General features: G+C 44.5%; 1 protein-coding gene across 1 annotated transcript in view; it reads left to right on the top strand.

Annotated features, from left to right (window-relative positions):
• TRPM6 (transient receptor potential cation channel subfamily M member 6) overlaps nucleotides 1–20,200 on the top strand; it is a 146,452-nt gene extending 126,252 nt beyond the window's left edge. The window contains 6 exon segments of the mRNA XM_082696485.1: nucleotides 27–313; nucleotides 593–675; nucleotides 1,477–1,682; nucleotides 8,808–8,859; nucleotides 13,359–13,465; nucleotides 15,870–20,200. Of these exon segments, the coding sequence (XP_082552611.1) occupies nucleotides 27–313; nucleotides 593–675; nucleotides 1,477–1,682; nucleotides 8,808–8,859; nucleotides 13,359–13,465; nucleotides 15,870–16,003 (869 nt within the window). The 3' untranslated portion in view covers nucleotides 16,004–20,200.
• The last annotated feature ends 870 nt before the right edge of the window (nucleotides 20,201–21,070 follow it).

Here is a 21,070-nt window from a genome sequence, read left to right as displayed (position 1 = left end):
CTTCTCACCTGTACTGCTTTTTGCAGCAGGAGAAGAAGTGACTGTCTACAGGCTGGAGGAGAGTTCCCCTCTGGCCTTGGACAGGAGCATGTCTTCTTGGTCGCAGCGCGGGAGAGCAGCCATGATCCAGGTGCTGTCCCGAGAGGAGATGGACGGCGGGCTCCGGAAAGCCATGAGAGTCATCAGCACCTGGTCTGAGGATGACGTTCTCAAACCCGGGCACGTTTTCATTGTGAAGTCCTTTCTTCCCGAGGTTGTGAAGTCATGGCACAAAATCTTCCGCGAGAGTACGGTGCTTCACCTTTGCCTCAGGGTAAGTTTGAGACCCGGTGCCCACCCGGAGGGATGGGTCAGAGAAAGCCTTTCTGGCTGCATCCTGATTAGAGGCCATTTCCTTCAACCCAGAGGACAGCCTGTTCTGTTCTGGATGTGGTGGTGTTCCCCCATCTCTGTTGTGTAGAGCTTTTGTTTTTGGAGTGGAGTGTGGTGGAAGCTGAATAAGGCTAGAAGTCACACCGGGGAGGACTCTGGTGCTTCTGTGATCATTGATTGGCGCGCATATGATAACGGATCAATGTTCCCTACTTTGTAGGAAATTCAGCAACAAAGAGCTGCTCAAAAACTGATCTATACCTTCAACCAAGTGAAACCTCAAACCATTCCCTACACGCCAAGGTGAGTACAGGGAGGATGGGCACCCTGGCCCTTCATTTTGAGTACAAATTTCTCTCCATTTTTTTCTCAGGCCTGTTAGTCATGAGAAATGCCAAAGCCATAAGGAAATTCCCCATATGATCTTATTTTGGGGTTTTTCCTTCTATAGTTCTGGGGACTGATAACAAGAGAGTTAGATGTCCCAGGAAATCTTGGCTTAAACACTGAACTCATGTGCGTGGGAAAGAGAAGCTCAGGCAGAAGCCATGATGGGCAGAGCCTAGATGTAGCTACTAATGTCCGGGAATATTCTAGAAGAAAAACATTTCTATTGGAAGCCCAGTTTTCTTCTCCTGTTTTCTTAGAGAAATAAGGAACTTTCTGAGAATGAACTCCTGTTACTTTTGCTTGGATGTCTCAAGACTCTTACATTCATTAGTAAGATAGATCATAATAGATCAAGGTAGATCCTAATAGATCAAGATAGATCATAATTTGGTGCTGCGGATTATGGTAAAGTTTTATCGCTTCAAGTAAGAAGTAACTTCAAGTTACGAGGAACTTTATAGAGCACAGCAAGAAAAGTTGAGTCCGGTACTCTTATAAAAGAGTTGGAAGGTTTCTTCAAAGATAAGGGAGGTGGATAAGTGTGGGGAAGACTGCCAGTCCTTGCATTCTGTCCCTGCCGTAGAAAGGTGGGGCACGTGCATTGAGGCTTCATCAGGCCAGACTTTAGCTATTCCCCCGGGCTGCTGACTGTAATGTAAGTCTCACCTTTGCTGCCCTGTGGGGACTCAGTGGCCTCCTTTTCCTCCCTCATAGGTTCCTGGAAGTTTTCTTAATCTACTGCCATTCAGCCAACCAATGGTTGACCATTGAGAAGTACATGACAGGAGAGTTCCGGAAGTACAACAATAACAACGGTGATGAAATTTCCCCAAGCAACACCTTGGAGGAGCTGATGTTGGCTTTTTCCCACTGGACCTATGAGTATACGCGGGGAGAGCTGCTGGTTTTAGATTTGCAAGGTAATTGATCGTGCAAGCGTGATTGATACAAGAAGTATGAGGCACGGGTTTGGGAAACATTGACCAGGGATGGTTTGTCCATGTCCTTGTCACTTACACGTGACCCTGCCTCTTTCTTTGCCCAAAGCCATAGTTAAGGTCTTTCAGTAGAGATATTCCCCAATAGTGTGTGCTTTTTAATTTTTTTTCTTAATTTGAAAACTGAAAGATGGTATCTGTTTTCTGAATTTATTATTCTCGAAACTGTCCAATATGCGAGGAACCACACGGGTGTCGCAAGATATCTTGCAAGAACAGGGATGGGTAGTGTGTGGAGTTTCTCTACCTAGTTTTGAAGGGAGGTGAGGTCACTTATTTCAGAGACATTGTGCAGTGGTGGTCGCGAGCACCTCTTATGTTGTTTCCCACTTAGCTCAAGAGGAAAACACAGGCATAATTAGCTGCCTAAAATTTAAATATGTCTTCAACTTTTATCTAAATGGGGAGTGATTTTTAAAAAAAATTTGCTTGAGAGAGAGAAAGTGTGTGGCAGGAAGGGGCAGAGGGAGAGGGAGAAAGAAGCTCCAAGCGAACTCTGCTCTGAGCACAGAGCTCCGTGTGGGGTTTGATCTCAAGACTCAGTTCAGGACCTGAGCCCAATACCAAGAGTCAGTTACACAACCAACCACACCACCCAGGTGCCCCTAAGAGGGGAATTATTTTTGTACCAAAGTTTTTAGTTTTATGGCTTTACCTTGAACTTCTGTTCATAATAACAGTAGGCATGCATTTATATACCTAGGAAAGTGTAAATTCAGGGCATTTTTCATGATTTTGAGCTCAGGGCTTTGGGAGTTCATAATTTGGTTTGCTCTCTTTGCTGTGTACCTTGATATGACAGTTCATGAAAGTACAGAGTCAGCCCGAGAGAGGGGTGACACAGTACACTCATATTTAATGGAAACCTTTGATCAGTGCATCTCCCCACTATCAACACCTCACATGTCACTTATAATCCTGCAGCACAAAACAGAGTATCTCTAGCAGGCTTTCCTTGCAGACACAGAGTGAAATAAGGATTTAGGTCTAAGTTTAGTCCTTGGGCTCACTGACTGGGGCTTTGGTTTTAAATAAGGGATTTAGTCCAGAAACGTTCACTGGAGCTATCTCATTTAATCCCAGAAGCAGCACTTCAAGGTAGATACGATGGGGACTGTCAGCCCAGAAAGTTTAAATGACTTGCCCAAGGCTGCACAGCTACTAAAGAGGGAGCCAGGATGCAAACTGACCATTCCGTATTCTTTCCTTCTCACTGTACTGTCTGTTTTTCTCTATGAGTTTCCTAGGACATAGCCGTGTTGTGGTTCCTATAAACAGATGGGGCATATTGCTTGTCCTCTCTGACTTTCCCACCTCTCCAGTCCTGGGATTCTGTTCCGAAAGCCAGGCTTGGAGGCTGGGCACAGCTGACATACATAATCCTGAGGCGTTGTGAACAATGTCCAGTAAATTCTGATGGAAATTTATGCCATATGTTCCAGGATGTGTACAGACTTTTTAAACTACACATAAGTCTCTGTCTTTTCAGATCTGCACTGTTCTCAGAGTGGAGTTATATTTCTAACCCTCAAACACAATATTTAGGGAAGCCATATAAACAAAGTTAAAACAGTCAACATGATTCAGCTTTCCAACCAGCAAGTGTGTGATCTATGTAACTCAGCATACGCGTGCCCACGGCACTGCTTTTGTAGCTCATGTTGGGGAGAGGCTGATTGTTTTCATCTGTATTCGAACGCCTGTGCTTTGAGTTTTGGGTGGAGTTGTTTAAAAAGCAAAAACAAACAAACAAACAGAAAAAACAACCGAAGAAAAACTTTAAGGAATTAATGATGGCTCTTTAGTGTGTTTTCTATTCCACTTGAATAGGTTTTTGTTTAATGATGTTTATGTTTGGGGATTTTTATGTCTCTAAGTAATCCAAAGTGACATTAAACAGAACAAATGCTGCGTTGATAGTCTTGGGGGGGGGGTGAGGAGGGAAATGGAGTTAACTTTATTCTTTTCCTGGGCAATTATGTGAATTGCAGAAATAGGCCACTCCAAAAACTATGTCAAAACACTGACCTTCAAAGAGGAGGACTGTGGGCCTCATAGAACGAGCATGAAGCAATTGAAATACTTACTGGAGAGTTTTGGCCAATTGGTGAAGCCTGAATTTATGGAAGAAGATGAATCCTATAATAGTAACTATGAGCAGTTACACGACTACAGCTAGTAGCTAACGCTTACCAAGCACTTATTTTCTATCAGGCCCTTGGGTAAAGACTTAATGCATTATGATATTTAAGCCAAACCAAGTTGGAAGGGAAAAATGAGGAGAATATATGTATTTTTTTTAAATTTTTATTTTTTTAAATTTATTTGACAGAGATCACAAGTAGGCAGAGAGGCAGGCAGAGAGAGAGTGGGGAGCAGGCTCCCCACCGAGCAGAGTGCCTGATGTGGGGCTCGATCTCAGGACCCTGAGATCATGACCTGAGCTGAAGGCAGAGGCTTAGCCCACTGAGCCACCCAGGTGCCCCGGGAATATATGTATTCTTAAAATGCCTTCATGGTTTTGGGTTCGGTCTTGGATTTAACTGATGTGTCTTTCTGTCATCGGAGAGATGATCTCTGTTGTTCAGGTGGTATGGAGTGGAGACTGAGAGGCCTGGGAGCAGCAGTCTGGAGGAAGAGGCCTGGCGTTGCAGTGCTGGGGTCTGGCTCCTGGCTCCAGCGTGAAGTAGCTGTGTGATGGGGGCAATCACTTTGAGCCCTCCTACCCTCATTTGTAATCGGGGAAATGCTAGTATGCACTTAACTCATTGTTAATCCCTCCTATTAAGGAGCTAGAATGAGGCAAGTTCTTGGCCCATAGTAAGACCTCCGTAATGCTAGTTATTGTCATTAGTATTCTCCAAGTGGCTCTTTAAAACAGAAATGATTCTTTATCAGCTTGCTGTGGCTCCCAGTTGGCTTAGGGGGAAAAGAAGAATGAGAAACACTCTGGCAGTTGATCCTGGCAGTTTTTCTTTTTCTTCTGCTTTCTACTCTCTTCCCAGGGAGTGCCAATCATTAACCCAGGAACTGCCTGCCACACTGGACCTGGGAGCTGAACTCGAAGGAAAGGCTTGACCAGTTTCTGCTCACTTGTAATTTATGCTGTAGTTTCTCACTTGCTTTCCATTTAGAAATCCTACATGTGAGGGCCTGCATCGTCAGCATTACATGTGAAATCCAACATTTGATTCTCAGCAATGGCAGTGAAAAACAATTACACTTCAAATTACAGTTGTCTGGAGAAGTCTCTCTCTCTCTTTCTCTGTCTTTTTTAAGAGGGGTTGGGTGGGGGGCTGGGGGAGGAATCAAGGGAGAGGAGGGAGAGAGAGAATCCCAAGCAGACTCCATGCCTAGAGCAGAGCCCTTTTGGGGCTCGATCTCACAACCCTGAGATCATGACCTGAGCCAAAATCAAGAATTGAACACTTAACCGACTGAGCCACCCAGCTACCCCTAGATCACTCTTTTTTTTTTAAAGCTCATTTTAGTGTTCCTGGGTGGCTCAGTTGGTTGAGCAACTGCCTTCGGTTCAGGTCATGATCCCGGACTTCCAGGATCGAGTCCTGCATCGGGCTCCCAGCTCCTTGGGGAGTCTGCTTCGCCCTCTGACCTTCTCCTCTCTCATGCTCTCTCTCTCTCTCATTCTCTCTCAAATAAATAAATAAAATCTTAAAAAGAAAAGTTCATTTTATTTTTCAGAGAACTTTGGAGATAGCAGATTTTTGTATTCAACAAAGCATTTCCAGAATAAGTCAGCATCTCCGTCAGCACCACCATCATGAGTTCTGCCGCTACGAAGAAAGTAACTTATTTCCACGGATTTAGAGGCTCACAGATGTGTCCCGGGGTGGTTGGGATTGCAATGTGTGTGTCGGAGTTCCTCACGAGGGCATGCAGCGTGCACCTGCACGTGGGCATTTACCTTGTTAACGTCAGTAAACAGGTGTGATTGGGATTTTTGGATGTTGAAGTGCCTAGTTTTCTTCCATATCTTCTCACTCTCTAGAACGTTCCTTCTGCCATTGGAGGGCCCCAAACTATGCATTTAGTAGTAAGGCTTTGAACCGTCAGATTGGGTTTAGGGATATAAAGATTTGTGGAGACTCCACCGTCATTCTTTTAGAGGGAGTTATTCATTAGGGAAATGAGATAATCAGAACATGATTTTACCAGTGGTAAGAAAGTAGAATTTTATTTCAAAAGAGGTCTTGATAGAGTAAAGATAATAAAGGTAGCAGTTAACATTTTTTAGCTTGCTCTGGGACACTTTGCTAAGCATCTTGCATACAATAGTTCAGTAAGCATATAAGATAAGGCCCATTATTATTCACACTTTCAGATGAGAACAGCGAGACTCCGAACAGAGAAGGTATCCAGGTCACAGAACTAGAAGGTGACAGAGCCATGGGACCCAGACCCTTTGACCCCTGCCTGTCTAACAGGCAACAAGATTTAAAGTCAACGGGAGCTGATGTGATTTTGATCAGAGTTGTTCTCCCCTGTAAACTTCCTTTTCCCCTGTTGGTATGACCACTTTAGGTACTGAGCATTTCCAGCTTAAATTTAGTTTCCTTAGTCATCAGCCTTGTCATTGCTGGGAAGTCCAGGCTTAAAGTTAGATCTGAGCATAAGCATGAACAGGTTTTTAGCTTCTGTAGTCTCTCTGCTGACGGCCCTCGGACTATCTTTGTGTCTGTTTTTCTGTGTATTTACTCCATCATTAGAAAAGTGGAGTCAGTGGACCCTGTTCCTTCTTGTATCTGTAATGAGAAAAATATAAAGAGCCTAGTCACTTCCTATGACTTTTTTTTAAAAAGAATAAAGCCCGGGTGCCTGGGTGGCTCAGTGGGTTAAGCCTCTGCCTTTTAGCTCAGGTCATGATCTCAGGGTCCTGGGATTGAGTCCCGCATGGGGCTCTCTGCTCAGCAGGGAGTCTGCTTCCTCCTCTCTCTCTCTCTCTGCCTGCCTCTCTACCTACTTGTGATCTCTGTCAAATAAATAAATAAAATCTTAAAAAAAAAAAAAAGAATAAAGCCCGAGCCAGTCACATTTTACACACCTCCCCGTGAGCCTGAGTTTCAGCCTGGCTCTTCCTTTCCCTGTGCAGAATCCGTGTAAGGAGATGGTAAGCCAGAGGCTCTTAAAGAGAATGCAGAGGGTCTGTGAACTTTGATGAGAAAACAAATTACACCACTATTTTCACTAACCCACAAGTGAAATTCATCATTTCCTTCGATTATAGGGGAGACCACAAACCACAGTGGCATTAGCGGTATCCATGACTGTTTGCAGTAGCAATTACCGATATTAACAAAGCACATTACAGTGTTGGCAGATACTGCAAAACGCTGTTTGTATGACGTGGCGTTATGGTAGTTATAGACTTGCACTAGATTCTGTTATTTAATGTGTTAATGGAGATGCACATGTATTGCAGCACAACTTAAATATTTTGATGACTGTATTTCAGTATCATTGGTTTCCTTTGTCATCCTATGTATTTAAATTTCACATTTTTTAAACATTAACCCAGACTGGCAAAGAGGGTCCTGACATGAAAATGGTTGAATACCCTTACAATAACCAGGTTATTTTTCTAAGGAAGTCAGTTTCTTGGGAGAAAGGTCTATAAACTATAAGGATTACATTTTCTTATGAAAGGTTTAGCATATGGTAAAACATACTGAGCATGGCAAAAAAAAAAAAAATCTTTTTAAAATAGCGGTTAGAAAACATGAATATTTTTTACCGAATAGAAATACATAATAAATCTCTACATTTCATTTGATTTTCTTAAAAAAATGTTTTATTTATTTACTTATTTGAGAGAGAGGGAGCATAAGGGAGGGGCAGAAGGAGAGGGAGAGGGAGAAGCAGGCTTTCTGCTGAGCAGGGAGCCGGATGCAGGGTTCGATCCAGGACCCTGGGATTATGACCTGAGCCCAAGGCAGACACTTAACCAACTGAGCCACCCAGGCACCTGTTTCATATGATTTTTAAATAGTTTTCCCGCAAGGTTGCTCTCTTCCAAGCGAAAAGAACCAGTGCAGTCTTGAGGCCAGTCTCCAAAGGGGCTGGAGTGTGCCCAAATGGTGCAGTTCCTCCCCATCGGCTTGCCCCAATAAGTTATATCCGGCAGAGAACTGCTCCTCCCCACTTGCATTTTATAACAGCTTCACTCTAGGTGTCGACTGCTGTTTCGATCCATGTCGGTGCTGAGTTCCACTCCTGCTGTCCTTGTACGCTTTGGTGTCCTTTTTTTTTTTTTTTTTCTAACAACTAAATTGTATGAAAGAGAAACGCTGGTTCAGGAAAGTGCACACAGCAGGAGTATACCCCCCAAAGAATTTTCACAAGTGAACCCGTGTGCAGCCAGCGTCCGCATCCAGAGGCGGGGGGCGTCCATATGCTCCTGTTGGTAAAGGCTGTGTATATACAGCATCTGGTGGGCGTCTCTGATGGAGGAGAGGTTGTACCCGCAGAATCTCGCAGCCCCTTGTGCCTCGCTGGGCGCCGGTGGACTCCACCTCCAGACCCCACGTCCTCACGGGGAGGGACGCAAGGTCCGGCTCAGCCCGCATCCTGTTCTCATCACTGGTGAACTGTGCAGCCTCTGACACACTGCTGAATCTTCTCGAACGTCAACATATTCGTTGGCAAATCGAGGATACGAGGGTGCTAATACTTTTCCTTTATAGTCGCAGAGAATTACAGAGACTATAATTAGAATGTCTAGTGTAGACAAATGGTAAATGAATGACGGATGCCGCAATCAGGAACTGTGAACACACCACCGAAATGTTCGTTTGCGGCCTCCTAGTTTATTACAGCATAGGAGGGGGCGCTGCGGGAGACAGTGGATCAGCTAAAATGTTCGGGCACACCTGCGTCATTGTTATGGTCCGTTGAATTCATATAATGTCGCATTTATTACAGGGTGAATGTAAGTTTAAAGAAAGAAATTAAGATCTGGATATTAGTTTCTTGAATTTCTGAGGACATGAAATCCCCATTTGCTAAATGCATTTTATTTTTTCTTTGGAGGTGTTGGAGAGAATTTGACTGATCCATCTGTTATAAAACCTGAAGACAAACAGTAAGTTGATTAATGAGGTTATCATTTAGAAAATTGCTTTTAACACATTGTATCTTTTTTTGAAAAAATAATTTTTAAGCATTTATATTTCTTGCCTAGATCCTAGAAAATTTTGAGATGGCTTATATGTACAGAGAAGCTGGATATCTCTATTAGATATCTATATATCTATATCCAATACAATGAGATTTTTTTTTAAAAAAAATCACAGATTAGGAAATGGGGGAAAAAGAACATCTGGAAATAAAATAAGATGAAATTCGGAGTTAATACACGTAAGTGGAAAGTATAAAGACCGATGTAGTAACTCGGGTTTTGTTGCAGATTTAACCCTGAGTTTTCTGGTGGCCCAAGCCAGTGAAAAATATGGGTGGGCTCAGCTTCTGTAGGCTTTGACAAGAAAACGATGTCATAGGAGAAGCTCTGCTCCCCTTGCTGGTCTCACAGTGGAGTCACTCTGTCTTCTCACGGCAGGGTGTTCTGTCACAACGGAAGGCATCCTGTGTGCTGGTCAGTAACAGCCGACCTACAAGAGGCCAAAGCAGCAGGGCTTTCAGAGGAAGCATCAGAGAGCCTGACTTAATTCAGGGGTGCTCTTTAAACTATACGGAAGAATGAGTCGTCTCTCTGTCCTTTGAATTCTCATGGGCATTTGATCCCATACGGAGGCACCGGAGGGTCTGAGGTTGTGCTCTTCTGTTCAAGGTGGAGGACAAAGTATGGTGAGGCCGATGAAGGACTGTTAAATGGCAGACGACGGTGGTTCTTAAACAGGAGCTTCCTCTACCATCACAGAGCTTGCTAAAACACAGATTGTGTGTTCTTGATTCAGTGGGTCTAGGGTGAGGTCAGATGAGGCCACAAGCTCCCAGATGATTCTGACGCTGCTGGCCTGGAGACCACACTTTGAGAACCACTAGCATATGGTATTTTTTATTCTCAGTTGTACTACGTGTCTGTATTTGGCCCCTGTAGGAAAAAAATGTATAAAAGAAATTACATATGTGGGCAATGTTCATACGATAACTTCTGAAATTTTTACTTCTCTCCCACAGCCCTCATATTGTAAACATTCATGTTTTAATGCTCTTCTTTTCTTCAATGGTTTGCATGAAATATCTTCTCATCTGTATAGGCATCTTTGCAGAGAGGTCCGTCTAAATGTGTATTAGCTTATCTCTTTGGACTAGGTGAGTTAGAGGAGATGAAGGAGAACCCTGTGCCCGTATGCGTCCAACTTCTATGATATTTGAGCATTGAGTTCACGCTGTCACCCTTAGGGTACAGGGAAAGGTTTTATTATTATTTTTATTTTAGCACAGCTAAAGTGTTTTTAGCTAAGGATATTATTTCTTCAATAGCCCTGTGCACCCAAAGGTTTTGTAGTAGGAAACTTGTACTATAAGTACTTGTTTCTTCCTTCATTAATTTTGCAGTGAAGAATGTTTTGCATATAGAACGAACCCGGTTTATGTCTAATCTATCATCTGTTACATTTTGATCTCCCCGTGTGTCATTTAATATGACCTGAATATTTCCACCTTTTAGGATTCTAAGAAGATTGCGTTTATCCCACTTGACCGTGGAGTATGTCATTGCGTTCTGTAGGCCAGTGGGTCTCAATTTCCATTAAGGTCACCTAGGAAACTGAAAAAAGAAAAAGGAAGGAAAAAAAGCTTCTGAGAATGAGTATCAAATCAATATTTCTGAGGAGGGGGCCCTGATGTTTGTATTTTTTGAGAAGTCCCCCCTTGAGATTCTGCTCGGCAACCGAAGATGGGAACCTCTTGTCTTAGGACCAGCTTCATTGTTTATGACTTGAAGATAGGAACTCTGTGGAGATTGATAGGACGGCATCACTGGAGGCTGTCTGGTTTTGTGGGGCGCCCTCCTTTGAGGGGCCGTTGGTTTTCCCGGTGAAGGTAAACTTCTCACAGTGGTGGCAGGTGGCGTCTACTCGGTTCACGGACACACACATTTTTGAGAGCCGTGTGTGGTGAACTCTTTGCTGCCCAAAGCAGGAGCCACGGACCAGTCCCGGCACAGTATCTGGGGAACTGTCGGCCATGCAGACTCTCCAGCCCCTCGCTAGACCCACTGAATCAGCTGTGACCAGATGAGCAGGTGATCTGGTGTCCGCCACAGACGCTGGAGAAGTGCCAGCTCAAGCAGGCGCTCTCATGTGCTTGCTCTACCCCTCCCAGCAACACAGGCAGTAGGCCTCTCCCGAGGATACCGAATCTGGGTGGAGATGGGTAACTTGTCTGCGAGGACCAGGGGTCCACGAAAGAGAAGAATCCTCGACCAGAGAAGAGTTCTTGCAGTACAGATTCGGGTATTACCTGTAGGGCCCGTTGGCCCCATCCTTCCCCACACTTGTGCAGTGAAGACACGGTCATCTGCCCCCCGCCCCTCCCCGCCCAACCCTGTCTGGCCGCTGGGTCACCTCCTTGGGTCACTGAGCCTCGGAGGAGGTGGCTTCAGTGACCGGCCGTCTGGGGTTGTTTTCCACTTACTGCCTTGCTGGATGGGGTCCTGTGACAAATACAAAATGACAGTAACAGAGATGACATGTTCTTTAGGAAATCTGTGTGTACTTGGCCCTGCCTGGCGTTCCCGCGCTCCCAGAACCGAGCTACCACTTGCTTTCTCCTGTGCGGTAGAAGATCCAGAAAACAGCTTGTTGTTGTTGCTGTTCTTTTTCACTTTGCTGAGACGGCAAGTCCGTCGGCATGCTGTAGGACTGTAGACGCAGCAGAGCCAGACGAAGGTTTCCGTGACCCCCTCCCCCTCTCCCCTGCACGGGGAATGGTCACAGCCCTCGCACAGACACGAGAGAAACGTGGATTCTTTTGTGTTCACCTTCACAGAGCTCACAGAGGACAGTTACTTAGCGTACGGCTTTTATCCGCGGATCAGGGTTACATCTCTAAGTTGGGGGTTTTCCTGCTTTACGGGGAGGGAGCAAGTGGCAGGTAGAAGCAGGACCGAAGTAATCCAACGGGGTCGCGCTAGAGAAGAGCAAAGGAATGCTCGCGTTGGAATGACTGAAACAGCACCTTCATTTTTCACTCTGCCGGCATCAGGAGAGTTCTAGTACAAAGTAGCCAGTGGTTCTCCTTTTTTATTTATTTTTTGGGGGGGGGGGACATTCAGTTTCATCTTTTTGAAGTCATTCCTTAGCAGATGCCTGGAGGAGGCCGGTAGTAAACAAGAGGTGGCTTATGCAGCCGGTAGATCCCAGCAGAGCCGCACTTTGTAAGGGCGATTGAGTGACCAGGAAAGTTAATCCTGGGTGTCCGTTCATGTTGTCCTCCCAAGAGATTTCCCCCAGCTCCTCGCCTCGGAGCGGCGAGGCGATCCGAGAGCAGACTGACATCAGCCCCTGTCCCGAGCTTGGCACATCTTCAGAGCAGCTACTGTTGTTCTGCCAAAAGGAAGTGGAAATTGAGATAAATGTTTCAATACTCAGATGGGGAAAAAAAAAAAAAAAAGTCCATTTTTTATACCACGTCCCTTTTGAAAAGCCACATTCCTTAGAAACGAAGTTTATGGTTTCCTTTTGTGCGAGTTTGCTTCTCTTTTTTCCCAAGACGTGGTAGTTAAGAGTGGTAATTGAGTTCAGATTTTAGAATGTGCCGTTTCCACTCCGCATGTCATTAAAATAAAATATTAGCTCTCGTAAAGTTTCTTTGGAAGCGTTTCTGGTGTGCTGTGCTCCACGGCGTGTGGGGTGTCGGCTGGGGAGATGGTCGTGCGGGATCTAATCGCGGGTGAACATCGGTCCTCAAATCCGCTGGGGAATCGATCATGTTATGGAATATTCGAAATGTGCCGAAGATAGGCTGGTTCTGTCTATAATTTTGTCACTCACACTTAGCATATGTAGTTTACTTCTAAGAAGTCACTGTCTCCTAGTGGTCTTGTCTTTGCACAAAGAAAGAGCCCAGCTAGAGCAGTTTGTGGGATAAAAACCAACTGTCGAAAGAGCTGTGAGTCCCGGAAGTAGGGTTGCAGCAGGAATTTATTTTTGAGGACATGAGTTACTCTCCGAAAAGCATCTGGGTTCGAAACAATGTATATGAGCCTTTCCAGAAGGTGTGTTCCAACAGCAAGTTTATTTTACGTCTCACCTCACCTTTTGGGGCCGGGAGTAGAAAGAACATTTGGTGATGAATGTCATTCTCTCACCCCATATGCGTTGAAAAGGGTCTCACTGTATTTTGTTTTACTGTGGTACATAGAAAATTCACTCTTCTATCAGATTAGCGTTGAAATGAGTTTCACAGCAGGTCTTGGAGTTGGGTACAAAGATTGAAGTGCATTTGAATTTTAAATTTGCAAACCTAACATTGTTGCTTCTCCAAAGTGCTCTGTTCTTTGTTGGCTCCTTCGAATTTACTGGGTTACTATGGGATACTGTTCGGTATCTCAGAGAATCCCGGTTGAGCTCCTTTTGCTTCGCTGTGATCTCATTGATATTCTGATATTTCCTCTAGATCAAGAGGAATGGTGTTTGGACCGGCCAATTTAGGGGAAGATGCAATTAGAAACTTCATTGCAAAACATCGTTGCAACTCCTGCTGCCGGAAGCTCAAACTCCCGGGTATGGCCCCAGACAATTCTATTTCTCTCTGAGTAAATCTCTCCTAGAACAACATCCACTGTAACCTGGGATCGAGTCGAAAATCTCAATCACATTTTTATCTCATTCATAGTCGAGGCCTGACTTTCCGACTGCAAATTTCTCAAGTCCCCGAAGGGATTAAAAGGACGGGGATTTACTTCAGGTTCTGCCAAAATGTGATAAAACAACATTGGGCCCAGTACTTGTCACAGTCTCTCCAAGGGGAAAGGTTTACTGACTTAATTGGGGTAAAACTGAACTAAGGCAGGTTCCCCCCTGCGCCACCCCCACACTTCCCACTCTGAGTCCTGTGTGGTGTCCCCAGGATTTCAATTCTTAGTTACTCATTGGACACTGGGGACCGGGGAGTAGCTAAGGAGACAACAGCTGTCAATTAAAGTAGTGCTTTTCACTACAAACGCCTGCCACGTTCAACATTTTTGCAGTGTATATTTTTAAAAAATCTGATTTGACAATATGGCACACTTTCTCCGAAACTGATATAGTCACCACAGACAAATATTCTTAGCATAAAAGCAAGCAGCTGGAGGTCTGTGTCCCCCAAACTGGCAGTCCCAGCTCTGTGGAATTCTTTTCTTTGATTCCAGAAGGGATGCTTCATGTGTTCCCGCTTGTTCGCGGTTCTTCTTCGGTCGTACCAAACTTGTCCTCAGACTGGAGTCTCACGTGCTTTAAGCCCAGTAGCCCTTCCTGCCTTAGGCTAAAGGATCCTGCCCCCGGGTGGGAAATCAGTAAAAGATCAGCATCCACTGTAACTCGGGATGCAGTAGGTGCAAATGTACAACAGAGAAGGGCAATTTCCAATCTCGTTGGAGGTCGAGGTAGGCGGTTGAGAAGCTCCTGCGGGCATGGCAAAGCCAAAGCTGGGGATGGGGGCAGGCTTGTCGCTTCAGTGGGAATGAGTCTGTCAGCCAGCGGGGTGGCAGTGGGGCTGCGGCTGGGGGTGGGGAGGTGACCCAGGAGCAGAAGGGGGGGGGCTGTCACTCTGGTCGGGTAGCGGCTCAGAGCTCGGTCTCACAGATACGCAGAAGATGAGGGCACAGAGGTCAGTCCACAGCACACTGACAATGCTGCCCAGTGGTGTCCCGTCCGGAAGACACAGGGTCTGTTTCTCCTCAGCCCGGAGAAGAGAGGACGGGAGGCATAACTCAGCGCTTGCCTCCTGGAGCCCAAGTTAGCTCTTCTCCATGATGACGGCCGAGATCCTTTTTTTTTTTTTTTTTGACTAACTGGTGAGTTTTGACTAACTCAATAATCCTTCCATTTATAGCTTTAATTTTTGTTTTCTCTCAACACTTCAGTTAACACGTTTAAGTGGAAATAAGGAATATCCTCATTTATTCAGATATTTATTAATATGAATATAAAAAAAAAAGCATAGTTAGGAAAAACAAAACTGCAGGTGATTTTTCTTTGCTCTTGATTATGTTTTCTCAGTCTCACACTTTTTTTTAAGGAAAGCTAGTTTAGAATAGTGTATAAGAGCATGGAATCCAGAGCCAGATAGGTTGAGCTCATATCCCAGTAATGCTTTTTACTAGCTATATGACCCTGAGCCTTGATTTTTCTCATCCACGAACTGAGTATAATAGCACCTAGCTCATGAAATTGCCGTGAGGACCGAATTCATCTGTGGATATGTTCAATAAGTGTTGGCTATTAGTAAATGATAGTATGTATTAGTTTTATGTCTGGATAATCCCCTTTTAGCATTAAAAAATAATATAAGGAATACATATTTAAGGTTAACCAACGTAATCAATATGGCACTACATGCTACATAAACATAAAAGAGCCCGACCTCCTCCATAAGCTTCTCCCCAGGGGTTATACCCTATCAGTATTTTCGTTTGATAATTTTCTTTCCCAAATGGAAGGAGGCGGCTTCAGGGAGCGTAGAATCCAATAACTGGATGCAACCTTCCTCGGCGCTTCCGGACCCGAGGATCGACTTTGCTGCAGAACACTGACCCCTGAAATCTCTCGTATCTACCTTTTTGGCCGAACTCCCTGCCCTGTGCCTCATCGGGCCATGAAAACGCCCTGTTTCCAGGTTGGCCTTGCTTAACTCCAGCCAGAGTGTGCTTTCTACGGCACTGCACGTGGAATTCGGCGACCAGACCTCCCCCTCTCGGTGCCCCCCCCACCGCCCGGCCCCCGCAACAGCACTGGGGAGCTAGAGTGACTCGCGGACTCTGGGGCAGGGGTTTGGACGCGGCATAGGGTTCGCGTTTCCCGTATCTGCAACCTTAGGCAGCAGGGTCCGTTCTGAGCACTTGGCCAGACCTAACGTTCAGTCTGTCTGTGCGAACACTGCCTTCTGGAGGCTCCCCTGTAACCGTCTGCCTTGTTTTCCTTGCAGATTTAAAAAGAAATGACTATTCCCCTGGAAGGATAAATTCCACTTTTGGACTGGATGTCAAAATAGAACCAGCGGAGGGGCCTCCAGCACGGGAAAGGGGGCGTCATTCTCCAGAAGACCTCACCCGCCTGTAAAAAGGGAAGGAGAGGAGATACCAGCTCTGTGAACTCTGCTAACAGAGACTGAGTGGAGCACCGTTGGCGGCACCAGAGTGTGCGTGGGACAGACAGCTTTACCCCGAGGGCCTCCCTGAGACACGCCCTCGGAGCCTGGTAGCTCGCTCTGCCTAAGGACCTCACAGGGGTTTGACACACGGATTCTCCCTGACACTGACCTGTGTGCACTGTGTGCACCTGACACTGATCTGGGTGCTTGGTGTGCTCATCCCCCTGTCCTGTGGCTGGGTAGGAAGACCCTCAGACGAGCCAGCTGGGAACACTGCTCCCTCATACCTCATTGCCTTGGGTGGTTTCTTAGAGCCCTTGGAGCAGGGTGGTGGGCCCTGTAGAACCGGGAAGATGAATTTAAGTTATTTTCTCACTGTGTGCACGGACTCGAGCCCCCACTGCTGTTCATTACCTCACCCCCATATTGTTTATGGACGTACGTGTATAGACATTCGCCTTCCGACTCTCTCCTTCCTCCTTCCCAGGGGCACAAGGCTTTGAATAGCAGCATCAGGGGAAACAGTGGGCTGGGGTGTCTTTGCTCAGATTGGAGCACCCTCCCGCATGGGCTCAGCAGTGAGAAAGTTAGCATCCGGGTGAAATCCAGATGGAGTTGAGGTTTTGTCAGCCATCACATGATGCCTGGACATTTCGGGTTTCTCCGAAAGAAAGGAAAAGGGAAATCTAAAACAAATGCTCCTGCTTCCTTTTTGTGTTTTTTGTTTTGTTTTGTTTTGTTTTTCCTTAAAGGGGAACCGGGGATATGTAGAACTAGGAATTGCCATGAAATATTTTCCCCTTCCTTAAGCTCAGGGTTACTATCAACTAGAGTTGACTAAGCCAACCTCTAAAACAGGACTCCCTTTTTCAAAGTTGTGCATATAATACAACAGGCCAAGTTACTCTTTCAGGTTCTCTGGGGAAAGATGGAGTTCCTGACTGAAAATGTGCTTGAAGGTGTTTTCTTCATTCTATGGCAGAGTGCCGGTGGCTTGAAGGCGGAATGCCCCAGTAAGATTTGAAGTATGGCCTGAGAACATGTAATCAGGTTCCGAGGCCCAAAGGAGGGCTCCCAGGTCACCTCACCACCCAGAACCTTTGGGGGATCAGCCATCTCTCTTTGGCACTGGTCAAAGTCACCCCACCTCAGAATAAGCATGAACTTTTCACACAAGGAGGGAATGGAAGGCTTGAAAAATGTCAACCCCTCTTTATCTAGAGCTCTTCCGTGAGCTGGTTTGATATATTCACCGACATAACTGCATTTCTAGATGATTCTTTGGGGGAAGTGTGGCCCAGGCATGTAGGGCTGGAGAGCCACAGATTTCATTTGCCCAGGGTTGTGTCTGGTTCTTGTGTGCATTGCAAAGGACACATCTCTACCCCTTGTACTTTGGTCTTGGGGGGTGGCAGTGGTCAGGAAATTTGGGTGATTTCTTGATTGGCAGTGGGGATAACATGTTAATGTGTTTTTCAGGGCTTAACAGCTTTATCCTGTTCTGCAAATCAATAAGGGATCTCTTGGTACTTCAGTGCTGTGTTGAACTGTGGAAAAGAGGCAGTTTTACTGTCCAAGAGCCAAACTAAAGGCGTTAATTGAGGGGGCAAATATTTGTTACTTGGCATGGAACTTGAGAACAAATGCGTTTTGATTTCGAATGTCTGTGTTGTGCTTTTCTTTCTTTCTCTCTCTCTCTCTTCCTTCCTTCCTTCCTTCCTTTCTTCCTTTCTCTTGTTTTCTTTTCCTTCTTTTCTTTCAGAAAAATCACCAGAATATTATGTTAAAAAGATGAAGTGCTGGGCAAAGTTCCCTATGGGATTGCTTGTGTGCAAATGCCGATGTGACGGTCATGACTTTTGAGTGATTCATGACCACAGACGGGTGGGTATTCATTCATTCATTTAGTCAGTTTTAGTCAACAGATTTTTAACAAAGTGCCTTCTCTGTACTGTGTGAGTGATGAGGACGCAATGAACAAAGCATTTCCTTGCCCTTAAAAAACGTTTCTGTCTGGTGTTTCTGTTCCCCCCAGCCCTTTGGTACCAACTGTAGATTTGTGGTTAATATTTAAAAAACTGTCTTCTGGGAGAACATTGGATCCAGTGATATGTCCCATGCTTCATCTGCTAGTGGGTCTGACTGGGAAAAGAGAATTAGAGTAAGTAAGAAGACCCAGCTAAGGATGGTTTTAGGAACTACTGAGGAAGAATGAACTGTAGAGTCCTTGCATGAGCACAAAACCCATCTCCCAGATGCGATGGGACTTGGGAGACCGGAGAAGCAGCCGGGTTCACAGGAGACCCCGCAGGAAGGCATCCTGTCTACATGTAGTCCTCTCAGAGAGGCTGTGTGTTCCTGCACGACTTCTGCCTCGGGGCACTGGAAAGCCTCTGACAGCTCTAGGGAATGAGCTCAGATATGGTCTTGGGTCTTTCTCACCCCGTTCCTATTTTCTGTGGCTTTGCAAACCAAGTTCTCGGTGATAAAGTCTTCCCAAACAACCATTTACTGAATGTTTAAAAAATCATTTTATTTTCTTGGTAGTGGTTATTTGTTAACTATTTTGGATGGGACCACCGAGGTTCTAGAAGTCATGACACAGCTGCCCCTGACATAGTGAGTTGTCTTTCTCCACTAGTCACCAGCCTCTGGCACAAGACACGGCACACCATAAGCTTCCAGTGTTATTTGTTGGAAGAAATAATAAAACCTTCAAATGGTAATGGATTTCATTTACTAGGTAATAAATCAGATTTGCATATTTAATCTAGAAAGGAATGATTACCCATTCCTTAAGACCCCACACAATTCTTTTGATCTCTCTCTGTTTTAATTTTCCAGGAAATAGCTTTTAACAACCTACACCTTGTCTATTGAATTCTCAACCAGTTCTTGCCCTTATCATTGTTGTGATACCAGAATACGGTCCTTCTTACTGGCGACTGTTGAAATGAGATGATAACTTCCCAGAAACTGCCTAGAAATAATCATCACTTTATTACCCTTTGAAAAGAAGATTGATAGAAAAGTCATTTGAAAGATGGTTCATTACCATGCCCTAGTCTGATTTCTTTACTCACATCTCTCCAAAGCACGAGAAAGGGAGGATTATTCTCTGAGGTCGGAATTTGAAGGCTGTGTGTTTGCCTCTTTGAAGTCTTGGTATTTAATTTTCTGTAGTCATTTCTTGGGCAATTTTCTAAGAAACTAGTTGAAGCTAATTTATCATAAGTTAAAGTCAAATGACAGAAAAGATTTTTTTCCCCCTTAACAGTCTTTTATTCCACAGAGGTTAGCTTCTGAAGGAAAATGAGACTTAAAATAGCATTTCAAATCTCGAGGCACATGGGTGGGTCCGTAGAATGGAAAGCGTTCTGGAAACCACACTCTTTGTTTTGTCTTGTCTTGTTTCACAGTTACTATTTCCTGACTTTTCTTTCTGGACCATGATGTACAGATAAAATATTTTTTTGTAAAGTGGCCTCCTAAAAATATTAAGTTGTTTAATGTTTCCAAGAGAGATTTTTAGTCCTCAAGACCAGCAGACCTGGGTCTGTATCATTGGCAGATTTTGGTATAACTTTATATAATTTGTTTAACCTTTCTCTTAACCCCTAACTCTGAAATGGAGATGAGATGCTTACCTTTTCAAACAAAGGTGAGCAATAGAAGAGCGTTTATAAAGCCCTTAGAGAATCTCACTTACCAGGCTTCTTGTGAGTATGAGATTCAGTTCGATAAATTATAAGGGATTTTCATTTTTGATATTATGTGATCATTATTTAATGTTTACTGAGGATGATCCGTGGACCTGTTTCAGTGTAAACACAAAAGCGGGTTCTGCTATTTCTCCATTTCCTGAGGGAAAAAGCTCATTGCTCCCTTTTTGTCTGGAAGCTTAATTAAATAGCTCAAAACCAGGAAGTTCACCATTTCAAAGTGTCTCCTATTTATTTTGCTTTTCGTTGTATTTAGGTTATGCAGTGAATTTCTTTTGCCATCTTCTGCCCAGAGAAAACCTTCTGGAACAGTAAAGCCCAAATCTAACACCATGAATGGTGACATTTTTGGGAATACACAGAGAGCAGGTTTAGAGTCTTGATGTTTGCAAAGCTGGATGTTTTACAAAAATTTTAATTAATGGTGACTTAAGTTTTGTCATATGGGGCTGTTCAGTAATAAGAAAATTCCAGCCTTTAGCTCGCCAGCATCTTTTAGCAACTACAGTTGACCATGGAAGAACTGGTTTGAAGTGCATGGGTCCACTTATACACAGATTTTATATAGTGTAGCACTATAAATGTATTTTCCTTGTGATTTTCATATTTTCTCTGGCTTAGTTTACTGTAAAAATAGTTTATAATATATATAACATTGAAAATAGGTGTTAATTGATCATTTGTTATTAATAAGTCTTCCGATCAAGAGTAGGCTATTAGTAATTAAGTTTTGAGGGAGTCATTTCCAACTGTAAGGGGGGGGAGGGTTGTGCCCCTGATCTCTGCCTCGGTCAAGGGTCAACTGTAACCTCCTATAGAATTCTGCCCTTTCGCAATGATTTTTTTCATTGTGAACCTTTAGAAATCCCATTTGCTATGTTAGTATCACCAAGTCCTCACAAGTATTATAGTAGAGACCCTTTGGCTAATGACTGTCCAAATGCCTTTCCTTGGAGATATTTGGGGGAATCATTATCGATATCATGTGGTTGCATTTTGGCTTCCCATGAATCTTTTTCTCTGTTTCCCTATGGGTCACTAACTAAGAGGTTACAGAGCCTCAGGATGCCTTGGTAAGCAGAAGAAACTCTTGGTCTGGGTTACAGGCTGAAATGTGCCTCCCTACCCCTCCCCTCAAATTCATGTGTGGAAATTCTAACCCCCAGTACCTCAGAATGTGACTGTATTTGGAAATAAGTTCTTTAAAGAGGTAATTAGCTTAAGTGGGGGTCATTAAGGTGGGCCCTGATGCAGTATTGTTGATGTTCTTATAAGAAGAGAAGATTAGGACACAGCACACTCGGGAAAGATCAT

Source organism: Mustela nivalis (assembly GCF_964662115.1).
Source record: "Mustela nivalis genome assembly, chromosome: 13".
Lineage (NCBI taxonomy): Eukaryota > Metazoa > Chordata > Mammalia > Carnivora > Mustelidae > Mustela > Mustela nivalis.
The sequence above is the reverse complement of the archived record's forward strand: the minus strand, read 5'-3'. Positions and strand labels throughout refer to the sequence as shown.